This window comes from Leptonotus elevatus, chromosome 19 (genome assembly GCF_054856555.1).
Source record: "Leptonotus elevatus isolate MCC_2025b chromosome 19, RoL_Lele_1.0, whole genome shotgun sequence".
NCBI lineage: Eukaryota > Metazoa > Chordata > Actinopteri > Syngnathiformes > Syngnathidae > Leptonotus > Leptonotus elevatus.
In genome coordinates this window covers 14,737,120-14,762,325 of record NC_141257.1, presented here as the reverse complement: position 1 = coordinate 14,762,325, position 25,206 = coordinate 14,737,120, and the positions used below count along the sequence as shown (strand labels likewise).

The window sequence follows — 25,206 nt, the reverse complement described above, 5'->3', positions numbered from 1 at the left end:
CAGTCCATGGTGTTTTTCTTGTTTCCCAGGAACCAACCTTTTAAGAATTACATGTGTTAAAATTAGCCATCAAGGTAGGTTAATTCATTGATATGGAATCAAATGTTGACGTCTAATGCATGTCCTACTTTTTCTGAGGTCTCGTAGAATGCCACAGAAGCCATAACCAGCTTGAGTTTTTTCGGCGTTTTGCTCAAGAGCTGCGGCCAGTCGAATGTCACACCCTCTGCACAGTCTCTGCCCAGGTCCATGTCGTGGGTTCTGGATTTTCTACAGCAGAACATCCGTCTTGTGTGCACTAATCAACTCTCAAGGCGCACAGGTGGGCCTTCTGTAGGCAGAAGGTGTAGAACAGAAGATTGTTGTGAACTAAAAAGCCTGATTTCGTGGCAGCATTTCTAGTGATTATATTACTCAACTTACACAACAAAAAACAATAGCAGCTGTAATAAAACGTTGTACATAAATTGCACATGGAACATAATAAATAGCTCCTTTCGCATTGGCGGTTGGTACACAGAACATGGACACATATATGACGTACGTCATCAGGTTGAATGCAAAATGAAGTTTGAATATGCAGTAACGGCAGATTTCTAGCATAGTGGACAAACGGAGAACATCCAAACACACACACACATAAACGCAGTAAGGCCTCATAGTGCAAACGGTTTAACATCACGCAAAAAGAAGGCACATTTGAATAACAGTTATCACACATAACCATTCTACCAAATAAAATTTAGTTCTGAATCGAGAAAGTTAAATCAAAACGGAGCCGTTGGGGAAACTGTCGATTCGATTACTCGGCATCCACAATAAGCGCGGTTCTCTCACGTCACGGCTAAAATTCTGTAGTTCACAACAAAGTTACACGCACGACGCAAAAGGAACATTAAATGTTTACAAAAAGAAAACGTTTGGAAAAAGTAACACAAATGTAAGAAGACGTTTGCGAAGCTCTTGTAACGGCTACCAACTCACAGGCATCACACATTCAATTTGATATTTTAACAACATGACAAACACATACACACACAGAAAAATAGCAACACTAAAATGATACAAGTGGCTGACCCACATATTTTGAAAAGTCCGTTTCTAACCAAAAACCTAACAAAATTATACAGTCCCAGCAGCAGGTGGCCATGTCTCTACTACAGGACTATACTTGGTGAACATACCATGCATGCGTAATAGGACTCACCTTCAGCTTTTCGAAGTTATCAGCAGGCTTAAATCCACTGGGTTAAGAAAAGAAAAGAAAAAAAGAAAGTCTCTGTCTTTAGATGATATTTGTGTGTACTCCAAAAACATCCACATCAGCTCCTCCAAAACTCGGGAAGTTCTGTTGATGCGCAGTAGTTTTCAGTTGATCAAAGAGGTTCTCGTGACGTCACGCTCTGTGATCTCGACAATAATTTCAGCACCCTGGTCAAGGTCTAACAGGTGATAAATGTCTGTGATGGGACTATTTTTTGTATATATTATGCCAGATTAAAAAAAATATATATATTTTTTTTATTTTTAAATAATATCAACTTCAACACCAGGACATCACACAACATGTAACCCGAAAGGGAGCCTGGACTTAAAAAAACTAAAAACTAAAAAACTTTATTGAGTTTAAATATATAGGCCTAACTAATACAAAATAACAATTGGGTGAACAGATATAACAGCAGTAGTATTTTAAAAACAGCTAATTTTGGACATTCACTTGCAAACTTTACATAGTAAATGTGAAACTTTAACAAAATTAAAAGAGGGTTGATAATATATACCTTATCTAATCCGGGTAGGCATTGGTTTATGAAACCTCTTAGCTAATGTGGCTAAATATCTCCTAGCCTCACTAGAGTGTAGTCACAACATCATGTGTGTTTAGCTACAATTAGCCAGTCCTCATCACTGGGAAGCCAATGAGCTTGGGGCTAAATGATAGGAAGAACAATCTTATCAGAATTTTGCTGTATTTTATCTAGCTCAGGAAGTAGGACAATTACACTTTACACTTGCTCTTGTAACAGATTGCAAATACATGCAGGACAATTTCAAATAACATTTGTCAATTTTGTCAAAATTGACCTAAGTACGTACACTTTATTTCTGTGTCAAGTGCATCTTTTCCAGTTGGAAAAGTCCGTGACATTACAAATGTCAGACTAGGCATGGCCCAATATTAAATTCTATGATAACCGTCAGCAAATTATTGCCGTAGCACTGTATTAAAATTACAGCTTTGAATGAACTTTATAAAAGTATTTGGGTAAATCAAAACATTAAACCAACCTCCCACCCCCTCCGTTGAACACAATATTTTTTATTCATTCATTTGTTCATTCAAACCTAAAGCCAAATGTGCTTCAGTTTGTGGTAAAAAACTGTTGGACAAATATTCTCCTTCAGGATTTTCTGGTAGAGAGCAGATTTCATGGTTTCATCAATAAGAGCAAATCTTTCAGGTCCTGAAGTAGCAAAGCAGCTTTATACCATCACACTAGCATCACCATGATTGACTGCTGCTATGGTGTACTTTTTCCTGAAATGCTGTTGTCACAACACACACCTTTCATGTTGTTAGTCGCTAATATATTCTCCGAGAAGTTTGGGAATCATTTAGATGTTTGTGTTTTGATTTGTTTTTGTTTTTTTATCTTCTAATTTGGTCAGTCCAGGTTTTCATCTTGGAACTCTGCCAGGGATGTCTCTTCTCCACGGAGTTCTTTAGAGATGTAATCCTCAGATCCTTTGTGACTTCCTGGATGAGTGGTCGCTGTGCTTAGCCTCTAGTGTCAGTTAGTGATTTGACCCAGCATGTTATGTCAAGATTTTGATCCAACAAGGGTACTAAAAAGTAGTCTGAGTCTTACATTTTACTCTTAAAAGACTATGTTCGATCCCAGTTCAAACTGAGTAAACTTTACACTTGGAAGAGAGTAAAATATAAATGTATGTATTTAAAATCACTCAAGGGTTGAGGAACGATCGGAGAACCTTCAGGTTGGGAGACAGCCAATCTACCCGCTCAACCATATGCTGCTCATGGTCAGGTGGAATCCTCCATTTTTGGTCTCCTTTTGCAATAGGTGTGGCATACCTAAAGTGGACGTAGTTGAGTGGCCATCACCCATGCTGAAGGTTGTGGGATCGTTCCTCAACCCTTGAGTAATTTTATTCTCTTAAGTCTAAAGTTTACTCTGTTTAGACTGGGACTGAATATAGTCTTTCTTAGAGTAAAATTTAAATAATTTACTGTGTACTGACAAGTTAAACCTACCAAGAAATCGATTACCAGGTTGTCATTATAGCCGCGGTTAAAAAAAAGAATACTAATTTTATTACCAATATTTTCTCAGAAGAATATTAAACTTTCCCTTCTCATGTCACTTGATTCTATTACTGTATGTTCTGTATAGTTTTTGCACTGGACGCCGGACCAGGATATGAACCTCCAATTATTTATTTATTAATTATTTATTACGGTGTTACTGAGCCATCTAGCCCCCACAAAGTTTTCCAAAAATGTCACATTATATTTACTTCAGCTTTAGTATAGCCTACAGCTGTCAAAATATAGTGACCATCTTCAGCTCTTCAGCCTGCCTAAACCCAATTTTCCATCCAATCTTTATTAATCCAACCTTGGGTAAAAGTAACACAATTTGTTCTAAATCCACAGTTACCAAGGGTTAGAAAAAAATTTGTGCGCAGGATTGTATAATTTTTGAATTTATCTAATGATATAAATTATTTTCTCCACAATATTCTAATTAAGATGCGCCTGTTTATCATTAATAACACTATTTATTATTTATGATGCAGCCTCTCCTCTCAGTTCTGCCCCAAAGCAGCAGTAATATTCCTGGAAATTCCCCAAGATATCTTATATGTGTCACACACGTTGCTCAGACTGCAGCAGTCGCCACGTCATGCAGCCCAATTAACCAATCAGAATCGATCCGGGCTTCTCTTTCACGCGGAATTCGCAAGAAGGGACATAACGCGTGCCCGGAGACGGTCTTAATGACCAGCCCACAGAGGTGGTTATAAGGCAATAACAATTAAACAAAAAAGAGAGAGAGAGAGACCGATGGGTGGTTAAAAACCGCGAGACTGGCATTGGATATAGAGAAGAGTCTGAGACAAAGTGATGCTTCAGCACGTCGGACAGCTCCTCTCTGGAACACGATTCCTGAGGGTTTTTACGTCACCTCGCCTCCAATAAATTCCCAAACATTAGATTACAGGTAAGAATATTGCGGATTATATTGACGATGTTCGGTCATATAGTGTTTTAATGGGTGCACAAGTAATGCAGTTCAATTCGTGGACGTCCTTAAAGTATAATAAACCGGAGAAGTTGTCCTTTCTGCTGTCATGATTGTTTTGCTTCATAGCTCAGTAAAAAGGTGCACACGTGCACGCGTGTGGTCATGGGATTTATTGACGTATTCGCCTGCAGATGTGCTATATTGCAGACAGAATGCGTACGCTGAGTGATTTCTTTTTGCGCATTAGGACTTCTTGCAGTTCACGAGAAGAGGGCGCTATTGCACCACTGCTATTTGTTGGCTGATAACCGACAAATGGCTTCATTAGGCTACAAGTTACGCATACATTTGTCGTTCAGACACTGAGTTAGGTTTTTCAGTCATCTTGTAAGAATTGAAAGTCATACTCATAGTGAATATGTGGCTCATAGAGGAATTTAATTGGCTGTTGATCATATTGTTTATGTTTTAATGTAAATGTGTCTGTTCCATCCGATCTATCTATCTATCTATCTATCTATCTATCTATCTATCTATCTATCTATCTATCTATCTATCTATCTATCTATCTATCTATCTATCTATCTATCCATCCATCCATCCATCCATCCATCCATCCATCCATCCATCCCTTCACCCACCTTGTGCTATCTTCTTGAAATCTGCATTGTGTTTTTAAAACCTGATTTTGATTTAATTGCATTAAATGCTTTTCTTGTTTTCAGAGTCTGACTGCCAGGATGGCAAGGAACCTTTCAGTGTGGGTTTCCACACCTGCATATCCTCTATTCAACAGCTCTGCCCTTTCTCCGTTGAACGCCACTTCACCGCACTGGGAAGCGCCAGCCTTCACTGTCGCCGCCCGCTGCCGAGTGGCCGCCACCCTGGTGCTCTTTGTCTTTGCTGCTCTCAGCAACCTGTCAGTGTTGATCAGTGTGTGCTGGGGCCGAGGTTATCGCCTGGCAGCGCACCTGCGCCCGATCATCGCCAGCTTGGCGTCGGCCGATTTGGTGATGACGTTCGTGGTGATGCCACTGGATGCTATTTGGAATATTACGGTGCAGTGGTATGCAGGGGACATTATGTGCAAGTTGTTGTGTTTCCTTAAACTCTTTGCCATGCATTCGGCAGCATTCATATTGGTTGTGGTGAGTCTGGACCGATATCGTGCCATTCTTCATCCTCTGGATTCCCTGGATGCTGGGCTGAGGAACAAACGCATGCTGCTGGTAGCCTGGACACTCAGCTTGTTGCTGGCATCTCCACAGGTACACTACGATATTGTCTATGTCGCTGATACTGAGCTTGTCAGAACACACGCTTATAGCTTTTCTCCATAGGTTTGGCACATTTCTTAAAACTGAGATGACATTTTCAAAACTGCACGCTCATTTGGCACAACCTATCAGTTCATTAGCAAAAGCATATATCTATCCCAAAACTGCTCACACATGCTTCACTCCAAGTTCCTTTCCCAAACAAAGAGTCGGTACAGTCACAACTGCAAAGATCTTTCTCAATTGCTTTGGCTCATCTGCATTCACTTAGTTATTTTACCAAAAATAACTTGGATGATTTTGCACAACTCTTTGGATCATCTGCAAAAGCTCATATGTGTCAAAATCAAATTTCTATGTCATACAAGTAATCAGTGCCCCCAAAATGCATCATCCCTTTGGCATTCTGTGAACACCACAAGTCAAAATCATTAGATGTTTTCTCACAACAGCTAACAAAATACAATTATATATAAAACTGAGGGAAAAAATTATTTTACAAGAGCAGTTTTCAAAGTTTGCGGTTTTACATACTCAGAGTCAAGGAAATTGCAACACTTTATTGACACAAAGTTACTTACACATTAGAGTGCGACAAAAGATAGTGTAAGTCGAAATCTGTATATTCATGAAAAACTAATAACTAAAATTATACCTAGCACACAGCGTAAATGAAGAACCAACTACTGTAACACTTTCATTACACAGTCAATTTTGTCGAGTAAATTCGACTATTTAGAGTGGGACCAAATAGACTCAGTTTTAGAGTAATATTTACACTTGTAAGAGTGTAAAATAAAGAAGTGAAAAATAAAGAAGTAAAAGTCACTTAAGGGTTGAGAAACAAACTCACGACCTTCAGCTTGGGAGACAGCCAATCGATGCCCTGAGCAACAGAGCTCCTACTGTGTGTTACTGTAGTAAGTATATCGCTCGTGTTAGCTGGAATCTTCATAACTCAGAGACCAAAAACATCTTGGAGCTGAGCAAACAGTAGAAGTGGCGCAGCTCAGGTGGTACTGCGGCCGTCCCCCAACCTGAAGGTTCCTCAACCCTTCAGTGACTTTTATTTGTTTTAATCAATTCTTTATTTGACTCTCTTCCAAGTGTAAATATTACTCTAAACCGAGTTTATTTGGTCCCACTCAAAATAGAGTCAAATTTAATCTAAATAGAGTCAAATTTACTCTACAGAATTTACTGTGTAGTCACTATCGTTACCTTCCCCCTCTTGGCCATTCATACGCTGCTCTTTGTTTGGCCAAAGGTTTTCATCCACATCGCAGCCGATATTTTCCCTTGCAATGCTGCAAGGAAAAAAACGGTGTGATTGTCTCAACCATCCTCTACACTGATCCCCTGTGATATGCTTGACTAATTTGACAATTGAACAGATGATTTGGCATATTATGATTTACACACTGAAATTCTGCTGACATGTTTTGGAGAGTACAGCCATTAGGCTGAAAAACAACTAATCCAGTTCGATCAGCAAGATCTAAATGTGGGTGTCGTGCTAACTGTAGGCTAAATGTACACAACCATTTGCACAGATCCACTGAGGCAATTGAGACATATCCTAAGACGTTGGCAATTTGATGAGAGCAATGGGAAATGCCATTCAGTTGAGACCAATTGTAAGGTAGTTTTGGGATTTGTCCATGGTATTTTGAAAATGTAATCTCAGTTTCAAGAAATGTGCCAAACCTATAGAGAAAAACTGTAACAAGAATGGATCTCAAGACGGTTTTCATGAATTCTGCTAAATATTTATGACAAGCAGGTTGCTGAGGATTTTGCTTTGCTTTGTAAAAATATCTCAATTATCCTTGAGGAATACGACTGGTTTGGTGTCAAGGTGTCCAGTTGTTAACAACTCATAACATCTTCATGACAGGTGTGCTATTTATTACTTTAGTTTCACAAAACAGAAGCTGATCAAGAATGTTTGTATTTAAATCATATCATATCACTCGCCTCCATGTACTCGCATGGTGAGATGACATATCGTATATCTGTAAAGGTTAAACCTATGACACTTTGCCTCTGCAGCCTTTGTTCTCCACAGTTGCCTCTGTGAAACAGAGGAGCTAAAAATAGTGCTAGTGAGCCAGCTTGTTGAGGCTGGGACCAGATCTATCATTGATAGGAGAGAAGGGTGGATAATGGGCTGACAGGGAGCTTGCATTTGGATTTCCTGTCTGAATAACCGAGACCGCAAGCACGATAGCTAAACAATATGCTTGACAATCGCGTCATTGTGATGGTTTTTGATTTGGTATTTCCAACAACAACAAGAAACACTAGGAAACAAACTGGGTCATTTATAGCCTGGGAGAAGCAGAACATTTCACCAGAATTACACTGTTGTGCCTCTGTCACCCCACCTGCCAACTTTGACTTATTTTGTCCCAACTCAATCACACAAGAATTGACATAAATGAAATGACAACACCAGCTAGCTAGCTAACAACGAGCTTTAGCTGGCGACTTGTGCTGATAAACATATTACGGAGTTGCTAACTGGTATGTACTAAATGGTAAATTGGACTGCTTTTTATATAGCACTTTTAATTACACCATATGGTGCCTAAAGCTCTTTACAATGCCTTACATCATAGGTGTCAAACTGCGGTCTTCGAGGGCCGCAGTCCTGCAGGTTTTGGAGGTTTCCCTCTTCCAACACAAGCTGATTCCAATCAGCAGGATCGTTATCAAGCTTATGCAGAGCTTGCTGATGAGCTGATCATATATCAGCTGTGTTGGAGAAAGGAAACATCCAAAAACTGCAGGACACCTATGCCTTACATTCACCCATTCATACACACATTCACACACACCAGTGGTCGGCTTTTGCCATGGAAGGTGCTGCCAGGTTCACTGGGAGCAAATCGGGATTCATTGTCTTGCTCAAGGACACTTTGACATAGTCACCAGTGGTGAGGATCGAACCCACAACCTCACAAATGGGAGACAACCACTCTACCACAGAGCCATGCCGCCCATTTCCATTTCCTAAATGAATAATTATGGCCTCCATAGTGGTAAATAAATTCCACTTCTTATAAGTACTGTTCTCACAAAGGGATGACGAGTAGTAATTAACCAAATATGGAGAAGCCAATGCTAATTGTTAAACCATACTAATTGTTAAGATAACTCAAGACTGACGTGATCATGAAACACAAAAATTACGACGCCACGTTTGGATTAGATTATTTTTTATTAATATGTTATTTTACCTTTAGTTCCTATTACTAATACAGTCATGGGTTTATTAAATAATTGTCACATAAAATAGACACACTTTATATATATATTCTTATTCTTTTTTTTAAAAGTGTGTCTAGTTTGGAAATAAGTCGTCTTACAACGAGGAATGATAAAGTGCTGGTTGAAATACAGTCACAAAACATTCTACAGTTATTAGTAACAGAATTTTTTTTTTTTTTAAATCCAATTGGAATGTCTTCCTAAAGAAACATTTGTTAAATTATCTTTTGATTTATTTATTTTTATTGGGGGACAGTTAATTGAGGGTACTCATCAGACCACAGTGACCTAACAGGATTATTAAATGACACCAGCTGGACTAAGTATGGAGGAGCCGGACCATTGAGGACTCTGTAAATGTCTGTTAAAATTTGGTACGGAATCCATAGAGACTAAAACCCCTTCTAAGGTTATGGCAGAAAGAAGATTTACAGACTCATGTGGATCAAATTTTATTTTCTGGTAAAATTCACTTGTGAGTTACACAGAGTCCTGCTATTATGGTGTCACATTATAAAAGGATCTCGTGCTACTCTCTGCTACGTCACAGTGGAAACACTAAATTGTGCTGATACAGGGAAAAATATAACCATGTGAGCGTGATGAAAAGGTGGCCACGGCCAATAGCAGAAGTGTAAGGTAAGAGGTCATAATAAGCTACCTAGTGGCGACAGCTGTTATTTTGTTCCTGAGTCGATAAAGGGGACGTCAATTTGTGGAGAAGTGTTCATGCATTTTGTGGACTGACTAATTGAGGCATGACATTAATTAGAGTGGAGGGCCCCATTTGTCATGATCTGTGTTTTGGACCGTGGCTTTGTTCGTTCATTGTATTTTCATCTGATTTGGTTTTCTTTCATGTTTTCTGGTGTTCGCTGTTTCCTGCCTGTTTGTTCTGTCATTTGCTGTTTCTCATGATCAATAATGCAGTCTTGTGAACTCCAGTACGGTCTTCCTAAGAATGTACTTGAGAACGTACTCCCTAAGAATGCTAGTTTCTTTGTAAAATGGAATGGCTGTGTACTTGTGAACTTACACTCTGTCTCTGGTCATTTTACACTCTGTCTCTGGTCATTGTCCTGTGGTGGTGAAGCTGTCCCCTGTGTTTCTTTGTTCATGTAATTTTTTTAATTCCGTTAAGGTGCCTTATGGTCCCTCATAGATGGAGATGAAATTACATGTACAGCACTTTGTATACAGCAATGCTTCTTTTTAAGTGCTTTATAAATAAAGTTGAGTTCACTTGACACACTGGGTTCTTGGCTCAGCCTTGTTACCTCCACTCACAAAGCCGTATTTAATATGGTTGAGATTTATTTTTTAAATACTTTTCATGATTTTAGTTGTTGGGTTTCTTCTACCACTTCTTCTATATACAGGTAAATAACAGTCTGATGCCTTTTTGTCACCTAGTGGCAGGAAACTAAATTGTAACTGAGCATCTCCATGGAAACAAACTAATTTATATTTATTTGGTAAAATATACTGTAGAATTAACAGTGACTTTCTGTAAAATAATGACATCAAAAAGTTGTAAATCCCAAAACAACGAAGCATTGTGTAATTTACATTCATATGTTGTAAAACTGAACCAAACACAACTGTGGATTTGACACTAAGACTTGTTTGTTTGTTGTTGGGGTTTTTTCTTTTTTTTGGGGGGGGGGGGGTTAACAAATTACTGTAATTTAAACACAGATAAACTGTAAAAAAAACAAAAACAAAAAAACAACACACACACATTGGGATGCAGTTAAAATTACATCATAGCAATGTTACAATAACACTTTTTGTCAGTAGGTTTGTTGGTACATTTTGTTTATGCCAAAATAATTTAGAATATTTAGATATACAGTAAAACCATGTGAATATAAAGGTTAAACTAAATGTATCATGTTCATTTAAAATTGATATACTGTAGACCTATTTATGAATTTATTAGCACACTTTAAAAAATAAATCTGTTATTTTACGGAAAAAAATGGCAGCTGTTGTTACCAGAATAATTCTGTTAAAACGGTACTTTTTGAACTTGTAGATTCAAAAGTACTTTACTCATAACTTAACAACAAAGTGGTGTGGCTCAGTGGTAGAATGGTCATCTTACAACCCTGAGGTTGTTATTGGTTCGATCCATGAGCAAGGTAATACAACTCCAGTTGTTCCTGATGCTGTGTAGTCAGTAGGTGAATGAGTAGTTAAAATGCGAAACTCTTTGAGGGCCTTGCAAGGTAGGAAAGTGCTATACAAATGAAGTACCAGAGTATGTTAAATTTACACTATTTTGTTCTGTAAAATTTACAAGCAGATTTTGTTTATTGTACAGTAAATCCCGGCAACATTTAGAAGCAATTACTGTTTATTGTACCGGTACATTCAATACCAGTAAAATGCACAAGTTGGTTTATAAAGTTGCTTACATTTGCACTGTATTTTTTTACAGAATTTCTCTGGCAACCACAGCTGCAAGTTTTTTCCTGTAAAAACAACTTTTTTTTTTACAGTTATACGCTACCCCACGATTCTTGTGGCTGCACAATTGTAATGATTTTGCGGCCCACTCACTGGTGCTCACGAGCCAACTTTGGACTGTGAACACAAGGTTAAGAACCAATGATCTACAGTAATCTTTGTTTGTTTTTGTTTTTTACTCTAGATTTATGTAGTCAACTGCACACATAATCCCCATCCCCCTTTTTTTTCAAGGCAAGCTTCATAGTGCTGCAAATAGATAGCTGACTCTTGCCTTTGAAATTGATGCACCCCTTATTAATTAGTAAAGCCAGAGCACTTTACCAAGATTGTTGTCTTTACAGGGTAGATTGTTGTCTTTACAGGAGTGGGGTAATTCCAGATTAGTGTGTTGTCGCTTGGCTCAGGTGGTCAATTGATGGCCTTCTAACTGTAAAAAGGTTGCAGGCTCGATCCTCAAGTCTCCTTTATAACCATGTCGAAAGCCCGATTTGCTCCTAACGCTGCGATTGGATTTGGTGGGCTGAAGAGCTGAGGTTAGCTGCCGTTTTGTGTACTGAAGATCTTCAAAATGGTTTGGACAAAATGTTTGATGCACATTTTCATTGTTGAGTTGAGCTTGTACATGTAAGACTATCACCATATGGTATAAGTGGTGCATTAAAGGGATTTAATGCACACAACAAAGAACTATTGGTTTCAAAGTTCTTTGGCGTTTGTATGAGCTAAACAAATGGCACATTTGTTTACTGCAAACAAACGACAAAAGTGTTTACCTGTGACTGCGTGCATGCTTCATCTTTTCACTCTCCTCATCCTCAGCTTTTCATCTTTCGGGCCATTAAAGCAGATGGAGCTGACTTCACTCAGTGTGCGACCCACGGGAGTTTCCAGCACCGTTGGCAGGAGACGGCATACAACATGTTTCACTTTGTGACGCTGTATGTCTTCCCTCTGCTTGTCATGACCTTCTGCTACACCAGCATCTTCACCAAGATCACTGGGCAGATGCACAAGAGCAAAGGTGTGTGAAAGTTGGCACATTTATGGCCCATTCAGTCCCTTTTTTCCCCTCTTTTTTTCTTATTATTTTCTTCTTCTTTTTTTGCGAGAGAGGCCCAATTCAGTCCCAACACAGCAAATAGATGACTTGAAGAATTTGTCAATTTGTGTTTATAATTAGATTTATGGATTATAGTGCATATGTATTGATTGTATCTAGTTTATATGTCTGCCTCATGGCTGAGATGTTCTACATTTGAAATCTCTGATCAGACTTTTCTGTGTGACATTTGCGTATTATGCGATAATTGAACCAGGCCAGGGTGCACCACCATTAGTTGTTATAATGTCACTGACTCTGAATTAATATACAGTAGACACCAAGTGAGCCATGCCACACTCTAAAAAGAGTTGGGTCAAAAGTAACCCAATTATGGATAATAAATGGACCAATCTACATTATGGGTCAATTTGACCCAACTTTCTGGGTTGTTTTATACAAAATGACCCTTTTTTTGACCCAAGTAAAGGATCGGACTAATATTTATGAGTTGTTTTACACTAAAAGACACATTTCTTGACTCAAAGTTCGGTCAAATTGACCCAAGTAGAGGATCGGTCCATTTTTGACCCATAGTTGGGTTATTTTTGACCCAACTGTTTTTAGAGTGCAGCTTTGAGTTATTTTCTCCCAAACAGCTGCAGAAGTTTGACATTTATTTAAAAATGCATTGATGACCTTTAACAAGACAACAATGCCAAAACTAGACTAAGTGCAATTTCTGTAGAAATTGCGTGGGAATGCTGAAAGCTGAATGCTAATAGCTGGATGCTAAGCTGAATGCTTATGAAGTCAATTCAAAGATAAATTAAATAGTATTAATTGTAGTTCAAAGATAAATGAATAATAAGAACACTTGAACTGAGCATTCACACAATAACCAATTATGCCAAGAATGATCACTTTTATAGGGTTGCTTTCAGTTTAACTTTCATGCTTGTTAACAAAATCAAACACCCAACCATTAATTAGTTATCCTGCTTGTTCTCATCTGGGTAGTATATTACCACAATTGTATTGGTAACAATTTAAATGACTGCACTTTATTCATGGTTGAAATGTGTCTTACAACATGACTCCCACATGTTGCTTTGTTGTTTATACAGGTGCATCTGAATTAATACGTATATTTAATTTATTTCAGTACAGTGGTGCCTTGAGATATGAGTTTCATTTTGCTTCGTGACCACGCGAATAACTCAAATCTATCACATCTTAAATCATCTTTCGCCATTGGCATAAATGGAAACACCATTAATCTGTTCCAGCCCCCAATCCTTAAAAAAACTAAAAAAATGTGTCTTATGTCCTGTTACTACGTCTCCTCTAGCCTCACGATTCACAAGTGAGTGACTGCGAACTGACGTTACATGCGGTATATCCTGTTGAGACACGTTTGTTTTTCTTTTTAAATATATTTTTAATCGATTTTCTGGAAAACTTCTTGGGTGGTGGCCAATTTACTTGGGTGGCCCACCCAAGTATTAACATGGTGTGGGAAACATTATCTCAATGCATGCACCACTTAGTTCATTTAAGTCACTATGTCGCCGGTGCAAGAGCTTTAGTATAGATCAAATTGACCGTTTTTATGTCTGCAGATGGTGAGCGATGCCTGCGACGGAGTGGAAAGGACAAGATTCCCAAAGCTCGCATGAAGACCCTCAAGATGACCATCGTGATTGTCAGTTCCTTTGTCATCTGTTGGACCCCTTACTACATTCTGGGGATCTGGTACTGGTTCCAACCGACCATGATCAAGCACACTCCAGAGTATGTGCACCACATACTGTTTGTCTTCGGCAACCTGAATACATGCTGTGACCCCATCATCTACGGCTTTTACACGACCTCCTTCCGGGCTGACCTGGCCGATGTGATGGCGTGCACCAGACGCAACAGAAATGATTCGCCGCGCTCTGTGGATCGCCTTTCAGCAAGAAACGCTGGAGCTGCTGGGGAGATGGAGTCGGACCTGAGCTCCAACCCACACAGCGGTAACCCGTGAAAGACAGATGACGTTGTTTTGTTTGTTTGCTTTTTTCTGGTTACCTCGGATGTCTCTTATGGAATAATCAAGGGAATAGTGATTGGGGGACTTTTTTAAGAAAAAGAAGACTCCAGTCATGGTAAACACTTTAACTTCTCAGATACAACTGAATATGCTGCACCATCCATGTATACTATGTTAAATGAATGTACACTAGGTGAGCCAAAGTATTGGAACACCTGCTTATTGTGACACGTACTGCAAACTAAGAGCTTGTTTTCCATCTTCTAGCTCCCTGTACTGTACTTCACTCTTCTGGGAAGACTTTGTAAATTTGAGGTTTCTCTAAATTCTAAACAAACTCTTTTAATTATGGTTATTGTGGCACAGGCATGATGACACATAAAAAGTCCCTAAATTGTTCCCACAAGGTTGGATAGACTTTAGATAGATAGATAGAATTTATCAGCAGCTAATCAACCAATCTCTCTTTGAATAATTACCAAATTATATGCATTTGCCGCCGCTATTCTCTTTTAATTCAACAATACAACTCTTATTATTTTTTCTTAAGCTAAGTGCCTAGGGACTACAGATGGAAATTAGCTGTATATCTGATACCAGTGTTAGGCAAGCTACTTGGAATATATAGTGGGCTAAGCTATATGCTGTTCTACCAGAGAAATGTAACAAGCTAAGCTACAATAAAATGACAAAAGTAGCTAAACCCAAAAGCTACTTAATTTAGGTGGATTAGTGTACTATTAGTGTACTATTAGTGTATAAATCAACACTTTTCCCATTTTTTCTTACCTGCTACTGTGGCTACAGATAAAAATTAGATAAAAAGCAACAATCTGGTATCAGTGTTTTAGGCAAGCTATGTCGAAAATGTCGTAAACTAAGCAACAAGCTATAGGCTAACGTTAGCTTAACTACACTATTAGCTACCTGCCAGAGAATTGTACAGTAATTAGCTAAGCTACAATAAAATGAGACAAAACTCAAAGCTACTTAATTTGGCTGAAGCCTCTAAAATAATTTTGTGCTGTACATTTGGTGTATTAAAAAAACAAATACTTTATGCTTACCTACTGGCTTGGTTAGCTAGTGTTGGAAATCGTTTCTTAGATTTCTGCGTGTTCAAACTCAAAGTTGAAGTCTCGTGGAGAAGTTTTTTGCCAGCTTTATTTTCAGAATTCTGAAGACACTTAAGAACCTTGCTCAAACAGCATCTGGTCTAGAAGTGTGCCCCCTCTTTCCTTTCTCCCTTATACACAAACAGTTTACTCCCCCCCTTTCATCTTGTCCTGTCAGCAGAGTGAAATACACAACTTTATTATCTTACTTCAGTTCCTATCTTAGTCCACTCCAGATGTGGGTAAACAATTGTCCCCCGGCTTTTTCAGTGGAATAAGCATAGCATGTGTGAGGTTTAACACTAAATGTTGTTCAAGAAAGCGTGTCGCAATGTATCGGCAGATGTAGATTCGTTCTTGCTTTGAAGTCATCTCTGGTTTGTTCTTTGTTGAATGAGAAGAGTGTCACAGTAGTTTTTCTCTTCTTCTAGAATTTTGGGGTAGACTTCCCTAAATTCTTTGATTTGTCACCGGGATTATTCTGCCCGAAAATGTGACTCTTCGTGAAATGATTGCCCAAGAAAAGGCACTTGATTTGATCTCTGTTGACTGATGTCCTCAAACGGCCGCTCCAGAACCGGACACTGGGTCATCAGCTGACGTGGCTCCCAGGTCGGAGGTGATAAGATTGATGATCATCAGTTGATGAGATAGCTGAGCCTGGGACGTTTCCGGCAGCCTTGTAGACCAGTTGTGGAATGTTGTCTCCTTCTCCTGAGAACTTCGGATAGCTCTCTCATCAAACTGAGAGCGAAAAATGTTCATTTAGTCTCTCATAAACTCACATAAATTTTATTTGGAGAAAAAAACCCTGATAGTTTTTCTTGGTTGGGATTAGTAAATGTTATTTGATTAAGATCCGTAGGTCCTGTGCTGTTGGAACAGGAAAATATCTATTTTTGTGACAGTGAAAATAGAGCCCAGCCTTTGATTGAGTTGAATGACATTCGCTCATTCATTAATACAACAGACAGAGCTTGTAAATATTTATTTTTCAAATAGATTTCATATAATAGTAGGTAATTTTTTACCATGACATTTACTGTTCTAAATTTGCATGAATGTGCCTTTCACCATCCTGAAAGGAATCATTTTACTAGCATATCATATAATCTCTTGCAAACACTGGGCTCCAAACATTACATTTTTCAATTGTTTCTGAGATAAAAGATATAATATAATATAATTACCTTCATTTGGCGATATGCTTCATTATTGTCTTCGCTTGCTTCAAACTTACTTTGTTTCCGTTTGATTTCCTCTGGTAGATTTATTCATATTCAGACTGTGGATTATCACATTCAGACTCACCCAGTCAATTGGAGTATAGGCCGATACCCCACAACCTTTTAATTTTGTTTTTAATCTACTAATTCGTCTACATTAATTAATTTCTTAAACATGAACTGTCCTTTTGTTCACTCTCCCTCTTTTTGACAAAGATCCACTGATCTTTTCAAACACGCTTGGTACATCAAAGGGAAGACACATCAAGACTTCGTAGCTCATAAATAAGGAATACCAGACTATAGCTTTCCGCAAAATACGTCGTAAATAACACAACCCTCTAAATCAGATTGTGAGGTAAACGAGAGAGCTGCAGGACACTGCAATAAAAATTAGCACAAGCAGATACAATCTAAGACACAAGTATATGAGGACTTTGGGGCCATAAAAATAGAGGTAACCACATTAATCCAATTCAGGATACGAATTACACAAAACCTACAAATATCTACCCTCTCAACGAGTAAAACAAAGGTTCATAATCAAAAGCAAAAATTTAAAACAATACTCCTAGATTTAAGCAAACTAAAAATTATTCTCAAACTGCTAATCAACCTCACCTCTTCTACAGAGTAGTGGGGCTCGTAAAAAACACAGCACAAAAAAAAATATCTCTGGGATTCATAAATCACAGTGCTGTGAAAAAAAAATAATCTAAAATTAACCATCAAACTCGCTGTTATTTGTTAAATAACATTAACTAGTACGATAAGATGTATGGTTCAATATTATGTATATAGAACATATACTTAGATAATATATATATATATTTATAATATATACTACTGTGAAGACTTCTGGGAAGTCTTCTACTCATTGCTGCTCTTTTTATTCTATCATCTTTTCTATACCATAGCTGCAGCTGGACGGAGTCCAGGAAAAAGTTCCCCACGGGGAAAATAAAAGTATATCGTATCGTATCAGTTAAATTCCCATTGTACCAATTCAGAAACTGATTCTCCCAAGAAAATAGGCAAACATTTAGTAGGCTAAACCCAATAATAAAATAGAGTAATTATTAATCCCTCATTTCAAATTCACATATGTCGTTTTCAATTTCCTGAAATACCTTGCTATAGATCACATTTCCCCATCCAACACATTAAAAATGCCTTGCATACAACCCGTGTAGCATATCAATGATTAAAGGGTCGCATCCCAGTCGGACCACCAGCTTTTAGTAGTCAATGTTCAGTCCTGGCCAGCAGATGGCAGGGCGGCGGTTGTGTCAGGCAATGTTCAAAAGCAGGCATTGAGATTTCCACTGGATGCAAAACAGCCGTAGGGGATATGTCTCTGTAATGAGGCGTGCACACAGTCACTGGGCATTGTGGAATTTGAGCACCATGTTTGTTGGTCACAGAGGAATGACTTTGCTGTGGCGTGAAGCTCTTTGATCTCTGCTACGTCCACCCAGACGCTGGAGGTTGCTGTCTGCAATCGTGGACCCGATGACACATTTCGGCCCTCCCAGGCGCTCACCTGACCAATGAATGCTCCTGCCTGATCCAATGCACTTCAAATGCCAGACTGAGGATGGTGGGATCATAGCAAGATAGTTCACTTCCTGCTTTCTCAAAAATGTTTCAACTATACCATAACTTGTTTTTTGGGAATGCCCTTCAAAATAGCCACTAGAAATACTTGCAAATACAACATATCAGCAGAGCTGGGCGCATCCCGTTCGCAGATAGTCATCAAACCCCCATCTGCTTTGGAACTTAAGCATCAGTTTCTGAAATGACACACTCAGAGAAAAAACAAATATTAAAAATCATTATTATCATGTCGACTCCAAAAACATTTATAACTTCTTATTCAACTATCTTAAATCTAGCCACAGCCATACAGATGTAGGTATAATTATGTTAACTCAATATAGCTCAAATACAAAATACCATTATATTTTCATTATTCTTGATTAATTTGCCTAGAAAAGAAAAAGGTAACAAGTTAATTGCCCGTATCAAAAATAATATAGTGTAAAAGACTGTCAATTCAGTCAGTAAAAAAAAAACAGTAATCTAATATTCTTCTACAAGAACTCAGCAATATCCTTCAAATACTGTTACTTATTTTAATTTTTTTATCATTCTTCTCTTACCCAGAAAAGAGAAAAACTCCCATCACGAGGACACATTATTACAACCCCCAACTCACACACACACAGCCCCCCCCCCCTTGTTTTTCTCTGTTTTTTAGAGACAGAGGGGGAGCGGAAAAAAATCTTTAACATTATCACATCACAAAACCTATTTTACCACATTCCTATTCGAAAAACAAACGCCATTATCACACCAGTCTCATCTTACTCAAAACCAACCCCAAACTTACAGTTAAGGATATGGAAGAAAAACAAACAAAATCTCCATACCCCATTTCTCACTCACAATCACAACCCACCAGGGCAGCCCCCACCTTTGGTAACTAGGTCACACACGATTACTTAACAAGCCTCTTAATTTCTCAAACTTTTGCAAGTACATACGCACACACTCTTTATTCATTCTAAAACAATAAACGGTTTTGTTCTATCAATTCGCTATCTGCAAATCATGCAGCATTCAAACCGCAGTTTTATACGGTAATTCAGTAAACGGGTTAATAGCTCTAAACAAATCACCCGTACGGCTCAGCACATTTCGGAGGAGAAGTTATTATAGCATCAAAATCAGCCACTGTATCATTACCAGCTTCTATCAAAGCCCCTCCGAGCTATTTTAGCGGAACTGGCCAAAGCCAACATTCTAGCATTTCACATAATTTGATCCACTTATTTCACAATTCCGTACGACTCTCCCATCATTCAAAGAAAATACAAAAGTCCCTCGTACCATTTTTTCCAGCGACAGCCTTTCATTCAATCAACCAATAAGTTTTTTCATTTTTCGTCGACGTTTGTCGGCATGGCTCCGACTGCAACCTCGGAAGCATTCTTAACTTGTGCATCCAAGAATAAGTTCCGACTATAAACCGGAAGCACTTTTAGGTCAAACCATTCGGTGTTGCGTTCAAAATCGCCCTCCATTTGTAGTTTATTCACCACTTCAGTCTATATTCTACTCAAGTAGTATTAATATTTATTAATGCAGTGACGTCTCACTTGTAGTATGATAGTTCAATAGGTTACATTTTTTCGACAACGTTAAACAATTTTACAAGAACAACACATGCGCCCACAAAAACATACACACATCACAGATGTCTTGAACATACATAAATAACAAATCACGTGATCTCTTGATCGCAAATACAGTGGTACAAATCCAATCCCCGCTGCAATCAACCTGATCTCCCAAAACTGTTCAATTTCAACAGGGCGCGCAATTTTAAAATAACTTATCACGTGTAAATGGACGCTTATGTAGAGGTATCATGAACTACCCACAAAGCGGTCCTCACCAACAAAACTGCCGAGGCAGGCGCGCTACCATAATCTCTTAATATTCATAAAAACAACAATTATGGTCTATCGGATCCTTGACAGCGGGACGTAATAAAACAAAACAAATTAATAAGCCGCTGCTTCTTCCTGTATCAAACTGCGCACAACATTTCAGGTCAGCATATACGTCACGTTTCATGCTCCACCCCACGTACGTGTACAGTTGAATGTCGTAGGAAAAATCCCAAATCAAGGACTCCGCGTCCCTTTCTTAATAGAACGACACCAAACTACAACTTGTTCACACAGACCTCATGTAAAAATTTAGACAATTTAGAAGACGAAAACCAGTTGCAGCGGTCCCAAACAGACAGAACTTCCCTACGTGGACAAAAGTCTCCACTTACCGTACTTATTTATCTAGGCCTAGAAGTTCAACCCGTCCGTGAACGCTGCAGCTCGCAAACATCTAGAACGTCACCATTCCTTCAAGAATTCAGCGTCGGGTTCACCAATTGTTGGAAATCGTTTCTTTGATTTCTGCGTGTTCAAATTCAAAGTTGAAGTCTCGTGGAGAAGTTTTTTGCCAGCTTTATTTTCAGAATTCTGAAGACACTTAAGAACCTTGCTCAAACAGCATCTGGTCTAGAAGTGTGCCCCCTCTTTCCTTTCTCCCTTACTTATACAAAAACAGTTTACTCCCCCCCCCCCCTTTCATCTTGTCCTGTCAGCAGAGTGAAATACACAACTTGATTATCTTACTTCAGTTCCTATCTTAGTCCACTCCAGATGTGGGTAAACAATTGGCCCCCGGCGCCTCCTCGCACCAGGGATTTTTATGGACAGACCTCTGATTGCATTTACAGACATCCCCTCATTTAGATTGAATCAGAAACCTTACTTCCCCAGGGAAGAGAACAAAGACTATAGATTGACTAACATCTGAATGAACTGTTGTCTTATTATTACACATCTCTAACTAATATAAAAAACAATTAAAATATAAATTGAAACAGAAAAACAATGTTAATAATCTAACACTAGCTTCTTTCCATCACTGCAAGATCAATGTTTCGGGCTAATGTAGTGACAACAGTGTGTACTAAATAATGAACTATCAGTGCAAATGTGGTTGGTCAGAGTTCTCCTCTATTAAATTGAGTATTTAAAAGTCATTAAGTATCAAATTAATCATTTAAAGAGACTGTAGCAATTTGGTTTGTAGAAAAGAATACAACTGGCACAAATAATATTTCGGATTAAGTTATACTTTAAACATTTTAAACTTTTTTTTTTTAGGATAAGCATGACATTCAATTTAACCAACAACCAACAAAAGTGGTTCATCAAACAGTAGGCGCTACTGAAAGACAGAAAAAGCTGAAAAAGTTTGACACAAGTGAATTCAATAGCTCCACCAAGTAGACTTCTATTGAACTTTTTCAGCATTCTTTGTCATCCAGCAGTGTTTAATTAACAATTTTTGTTGGTCGTTTTGTTAAATTACCTCCTTTGGTTATCTTAAAATAGATATAAAAAAAATAAATCAATAGAGAAGGAAGAGAAAGAACTTGTTAAATCTCTTACACTGTTTACCTACATTTGGACACCCGTGCAAAAATTCATCCTCAGCTTATTTTCCCCACTCAAATTGCAAGCTCAGGTCCCCCGATCCAATATTACCTGTAAGCCTAGATTGTATTTCTTGTTTTTGTTCAGCATCACTCCGTCTGTGTGATGATGACATGCTTACTGATGTCGCAACCAATCAAAGTTCTACATATCGGAAATTGAAGTGACGGTAAAGCCAATTAGAAAATGCGGCAAAGATACCCCACATGTTCAAAAAATGTAAGTGTCTTTGGAATACCTAACAAAGCCTACTTCTTGTAGGATACTATACTTGTTCCTATTTTGGAATTTTGCACCACCCCAAATTTTGCACTCGAGGAAACCCCCTACTTCGCACCCCTAATGCGTGGTAATAACGTGTTTGTTTGCATTTACAGCAATTCCCAGACTAGCAACATTATTGGATCTAATTCAGATTTTTTCCTGTTCTGCTGTTTATGGGCATGAAACACAGCAATCACCCACAATTTGTAAGAAAAAAAAAAGCATTTTCTATGGTGTACATATCATTAGTGTGATAGTCACTTAATTAGGGTTATATCGGAAACTTTTGTCCATACAAACATAACATGCAGTTGAATCAGGCCAGCCTATAATTCACTACAGTGTTTTCCTCCTCCATATAATGAAATTAATTTCAGTATACTGGAGTTTGGTATACTGTAATTGTAAATACTGCAGTGTACACAAAGTAATACAGTTCTGGCAATAAAAAATGGTTGAGCAGCTTGATTGGTAAACCGTTGCCGGGGTCTTAAAAATGGTACATCAAGCACACATTCATGACCCAGACATGAATTACACTTAATATTATATCAGAATGTGTGTTTTTCCCACCAAAATACAGACAATGGTAGTATTTCTATAACCTTGCATGATTGTGAAACACGGAATGTGATATGTGATGTACAATTGGTCACTAGTCAGTGTTAAACTTAATAATTCTAGTGATTGGCAAGAAATAACCTGTTGTGCATAGACAGTACAGTATTTGTATGCTTAAAATACAGTAAGTGCAATATATAATTTACTGAATGAGACACTATTAAACTTATTCGACCAGAAGTCATGTGAAGAATCAAATACGGTACTCAATAAAATTGATGTCAAACTATGTACTAGGTGTGGTTCATGCAGCCTGGTTTGTCTGCAGAATTTTAAACATGGAGTAATGTATGTCCAGTGCCCTGCAAAATTATTCAGCCCCTTAAGTTCTTTTTTTTTTACCCTTGTATGTGGAAAGTTGTATCATCTAAAAAAATCTGCAGTAAAAAAAAAACATTTTTAATTTTTAACCACAGCTTAGCTGATGGTAACCCGTTTCTTCGAAGCTGTAACTCATCAGCATGGGTTGTTTTACCCCTTGTTGAATCTAAAATCTTAACCCAACATGATAGGTCAAATACTTAACCCAATACGGTGGTTATAAATAAGCCATAATTTGCTCAGCCCAGCATTGGGTTAGCTATTTTACCCAATTGGGGTTACTTCTGACCCAGAAGTTTTAAGAGTGTATACAGGGGGCATGTTATCACTGGACTGACTGGGCAAATGTGCTGAAAAATAAAACTGACGCGACACAGAAATTAATCAAAAATGTCTTTATTTGGTTTTAGGCATGTTGGAATATGAGAAATGTAAGTCCAGACATTCAGAGCAGTTTGCAGACAAAAAGAGACCAAGCTGTACAGTAGGAATTAATAGAATGCTTTTTTTCATGAGCTTCAATATGTTCGGATATTCAATGTATTAAAAACATTCACTTTCATATCATATCATGTTGAATCTTGCAAAAATAAATAAATAAATAGCAAGGGTCTGTTCTCACATGGTATGATGCCATGAAGTTAAACACTGACAAATAAGAGACCACTGTTATGTGTGCGTGCGTGTGTGGGTGTGGGTGTGTGCTCCACATACTATGAAATTAACACAAATGCAAATGGATAACTCTTATTTTTAATATAGTGTGCCAATTGTGAGCCAACACTGTTGATGACTAAAATAAATCTAAAATCAAATTTAGTCACAGCTTGGCCTCGGTTCTCTGCTGCAGCTTTTCTCCAGTCTGGTTTCTTACATTAAAACCTTTTCATTATTTTGGTGAAAGACCTCTGTGACAACAGGTTAAAGCTTTTTCTTAAATCTTCAGCATACCGGTGGACAGTTTAGCAAACAAAGAAGCACTTATACAATTATTAAAGCATCATTTCTTCTTGGTACTATAGCAGCCTCTTTCTACTTCCTACATTTTTTTTCCTACCAGTAGATGGTTCTTTCACAACAGATGGTGTGTTTGGCTACCAACAATATCACAGCCTTAGTCTCTGGAAAACACACCCTGCTCAAAAAGCACCAATTTTCAATTATATGGAAAAGAAAATCCATCATCGCACAAGAGAAAATCATTTCAAATCATCATATGTATCAAATCTAATAATCAGAACAACAATAAAAAATAAACATTCAGAAAATATGAACATTTGTTTGGCAACTTTTCCTCTTAACGAGGATGAAGAAACGGAATATTAAAGAAATTTCCAACAGAAACAGTAAAGGCTTTCCTTTTTTCTTTTTTAAACAAAACTATCTTGACCACTACAAAGTTCCCACTACCAAAACACATCTTCTATATCACTTTTTTGGTATCTTGTTTAACAGCTCTCAGGTATGTAAGAAAAGAGACAAGGTGAGAAAACAAAGGCCCTTATCATTATAAACTGCTCTGCTTTGTATAAACCTTTTAAAACTCGTAAAGAGATAAGAAACACTTGTAGGGAAATAGCAGATTGAGACAACTCACTCGAATCCATCTGAAGTCATGTTTTGCAGACAAATTTGGTCAGAGGTGGCAAATCCAGGTCCAGAAAGTAAAAACCCTGACACAGTTTGGCTTTAGTATCAGGTGCTAGCTAGCTAGCACCAGGGGCGAAAGCCAAACTGTGGCAGAGTATTTACTTTCTGGACCTGGATTAGGCACCTCTGAATTCTGTTGATAGATGTACAATAGCAAAGGCCAATTTCAGCATTATCTATAGAGGATACCATATCTAAATCCCTGTTTAGCTTAAAATAGAAATATTGACTAGTAAGAAGTAGAACAGTGGCAACCCTATACGGTGGCCATCAATATTGGCGGTCAGGGCCAAATACCTCAAGAAGTGTTCTTGAATTGTGACTACGAGGGTTCAATTTCAACTCATTTATTTGAAGGAGGGGGCAGACAAAACTAGTTTTACTTCCTTCTGTCCCCTTTCATTTCTTTGACTTACTTTGAATTTCAATATTGCTTTATATTGTTTTTTTCTTTTACAAATGAATGAAATACATTGAATTGAATTAGGTGTCAATTTATGAATAAAGTTTTTTTTGTTTTATGGAAAACAATTATTATTATTATTTTTAGATAAGCGA

The 25,206-nt window shown here is 38.0% G+C and overlaps 2 protein-coding genes across 6 annotated transcripts in view; one reads left to right on the top strand and one right to left on the bottom strand.

Annotated features, from left to right (window-relative positions):
* The window catches only part of LOC147158110 (triple functional domain protein-like), a 31,388-nt gene extending 11,677 nt beyond the window's left edge, over positions 1 to 19,711 (bottom strand). The window contains exons 1-5 of one of the 5 annotated variants that reach the window (XM_086062766.1): positions 19,610 to 19,711; positions 16,679 to 16,773; positions 15,441 to 16,232; positions 12,073 to 12,296; positions 129 to 331 (exon numbers count right to left, since the gene is read on the bottom strand). In XM_086062766.1, coding sequence (XP_085918892.1) covers positions 129 to 284 — 156 coding nt within the window. In that variant the 5' untranslated portion in view covers positions 285 to 331; positions 12,073 to 12,296; positions 15,441 to 16,232; positions 16,679 to 16,773; positions 19,610 to 19,711. Of the gene's footprint in view, positions 1 to 128; positions 332 to 1,207; positions 1,483 to 12,072; positions 12,297 to 15,440 lie in introns of those variants that run through there. The other 4 variants (XM_086062764.1, XM_086062765.1, XM_086062763.1 and 1 more) reach the window with 4 other exon arrangements.
* Positions 3,965 to 22,907, top strand: gnrhr1 (gonadotropin releasing hormone receptor 1). The gene is made up of 4 exons (XM_086062770.1): positions 3,965 to 4,250; positions 5,000 to 5,542; positions 12,119 to 12,320; positions 13,961 to 22,907. The coding sequence occupies exons 2-4, from the start codon at positions 5,015 to 5,017 to the stop codon at positions 14,365 to 14,367; spliced, it is 1,137 nt and encodes a 378-aa protein (XP_085918896.1). The 5' UTR covers positions 3,965 to 4,250; positions 5,000 to 5,014; the 3' UTR covers positions 14,368 to 22,907.
* Positions 22,908 to 25,206: the final 2,299 nt, after the last annotated feature.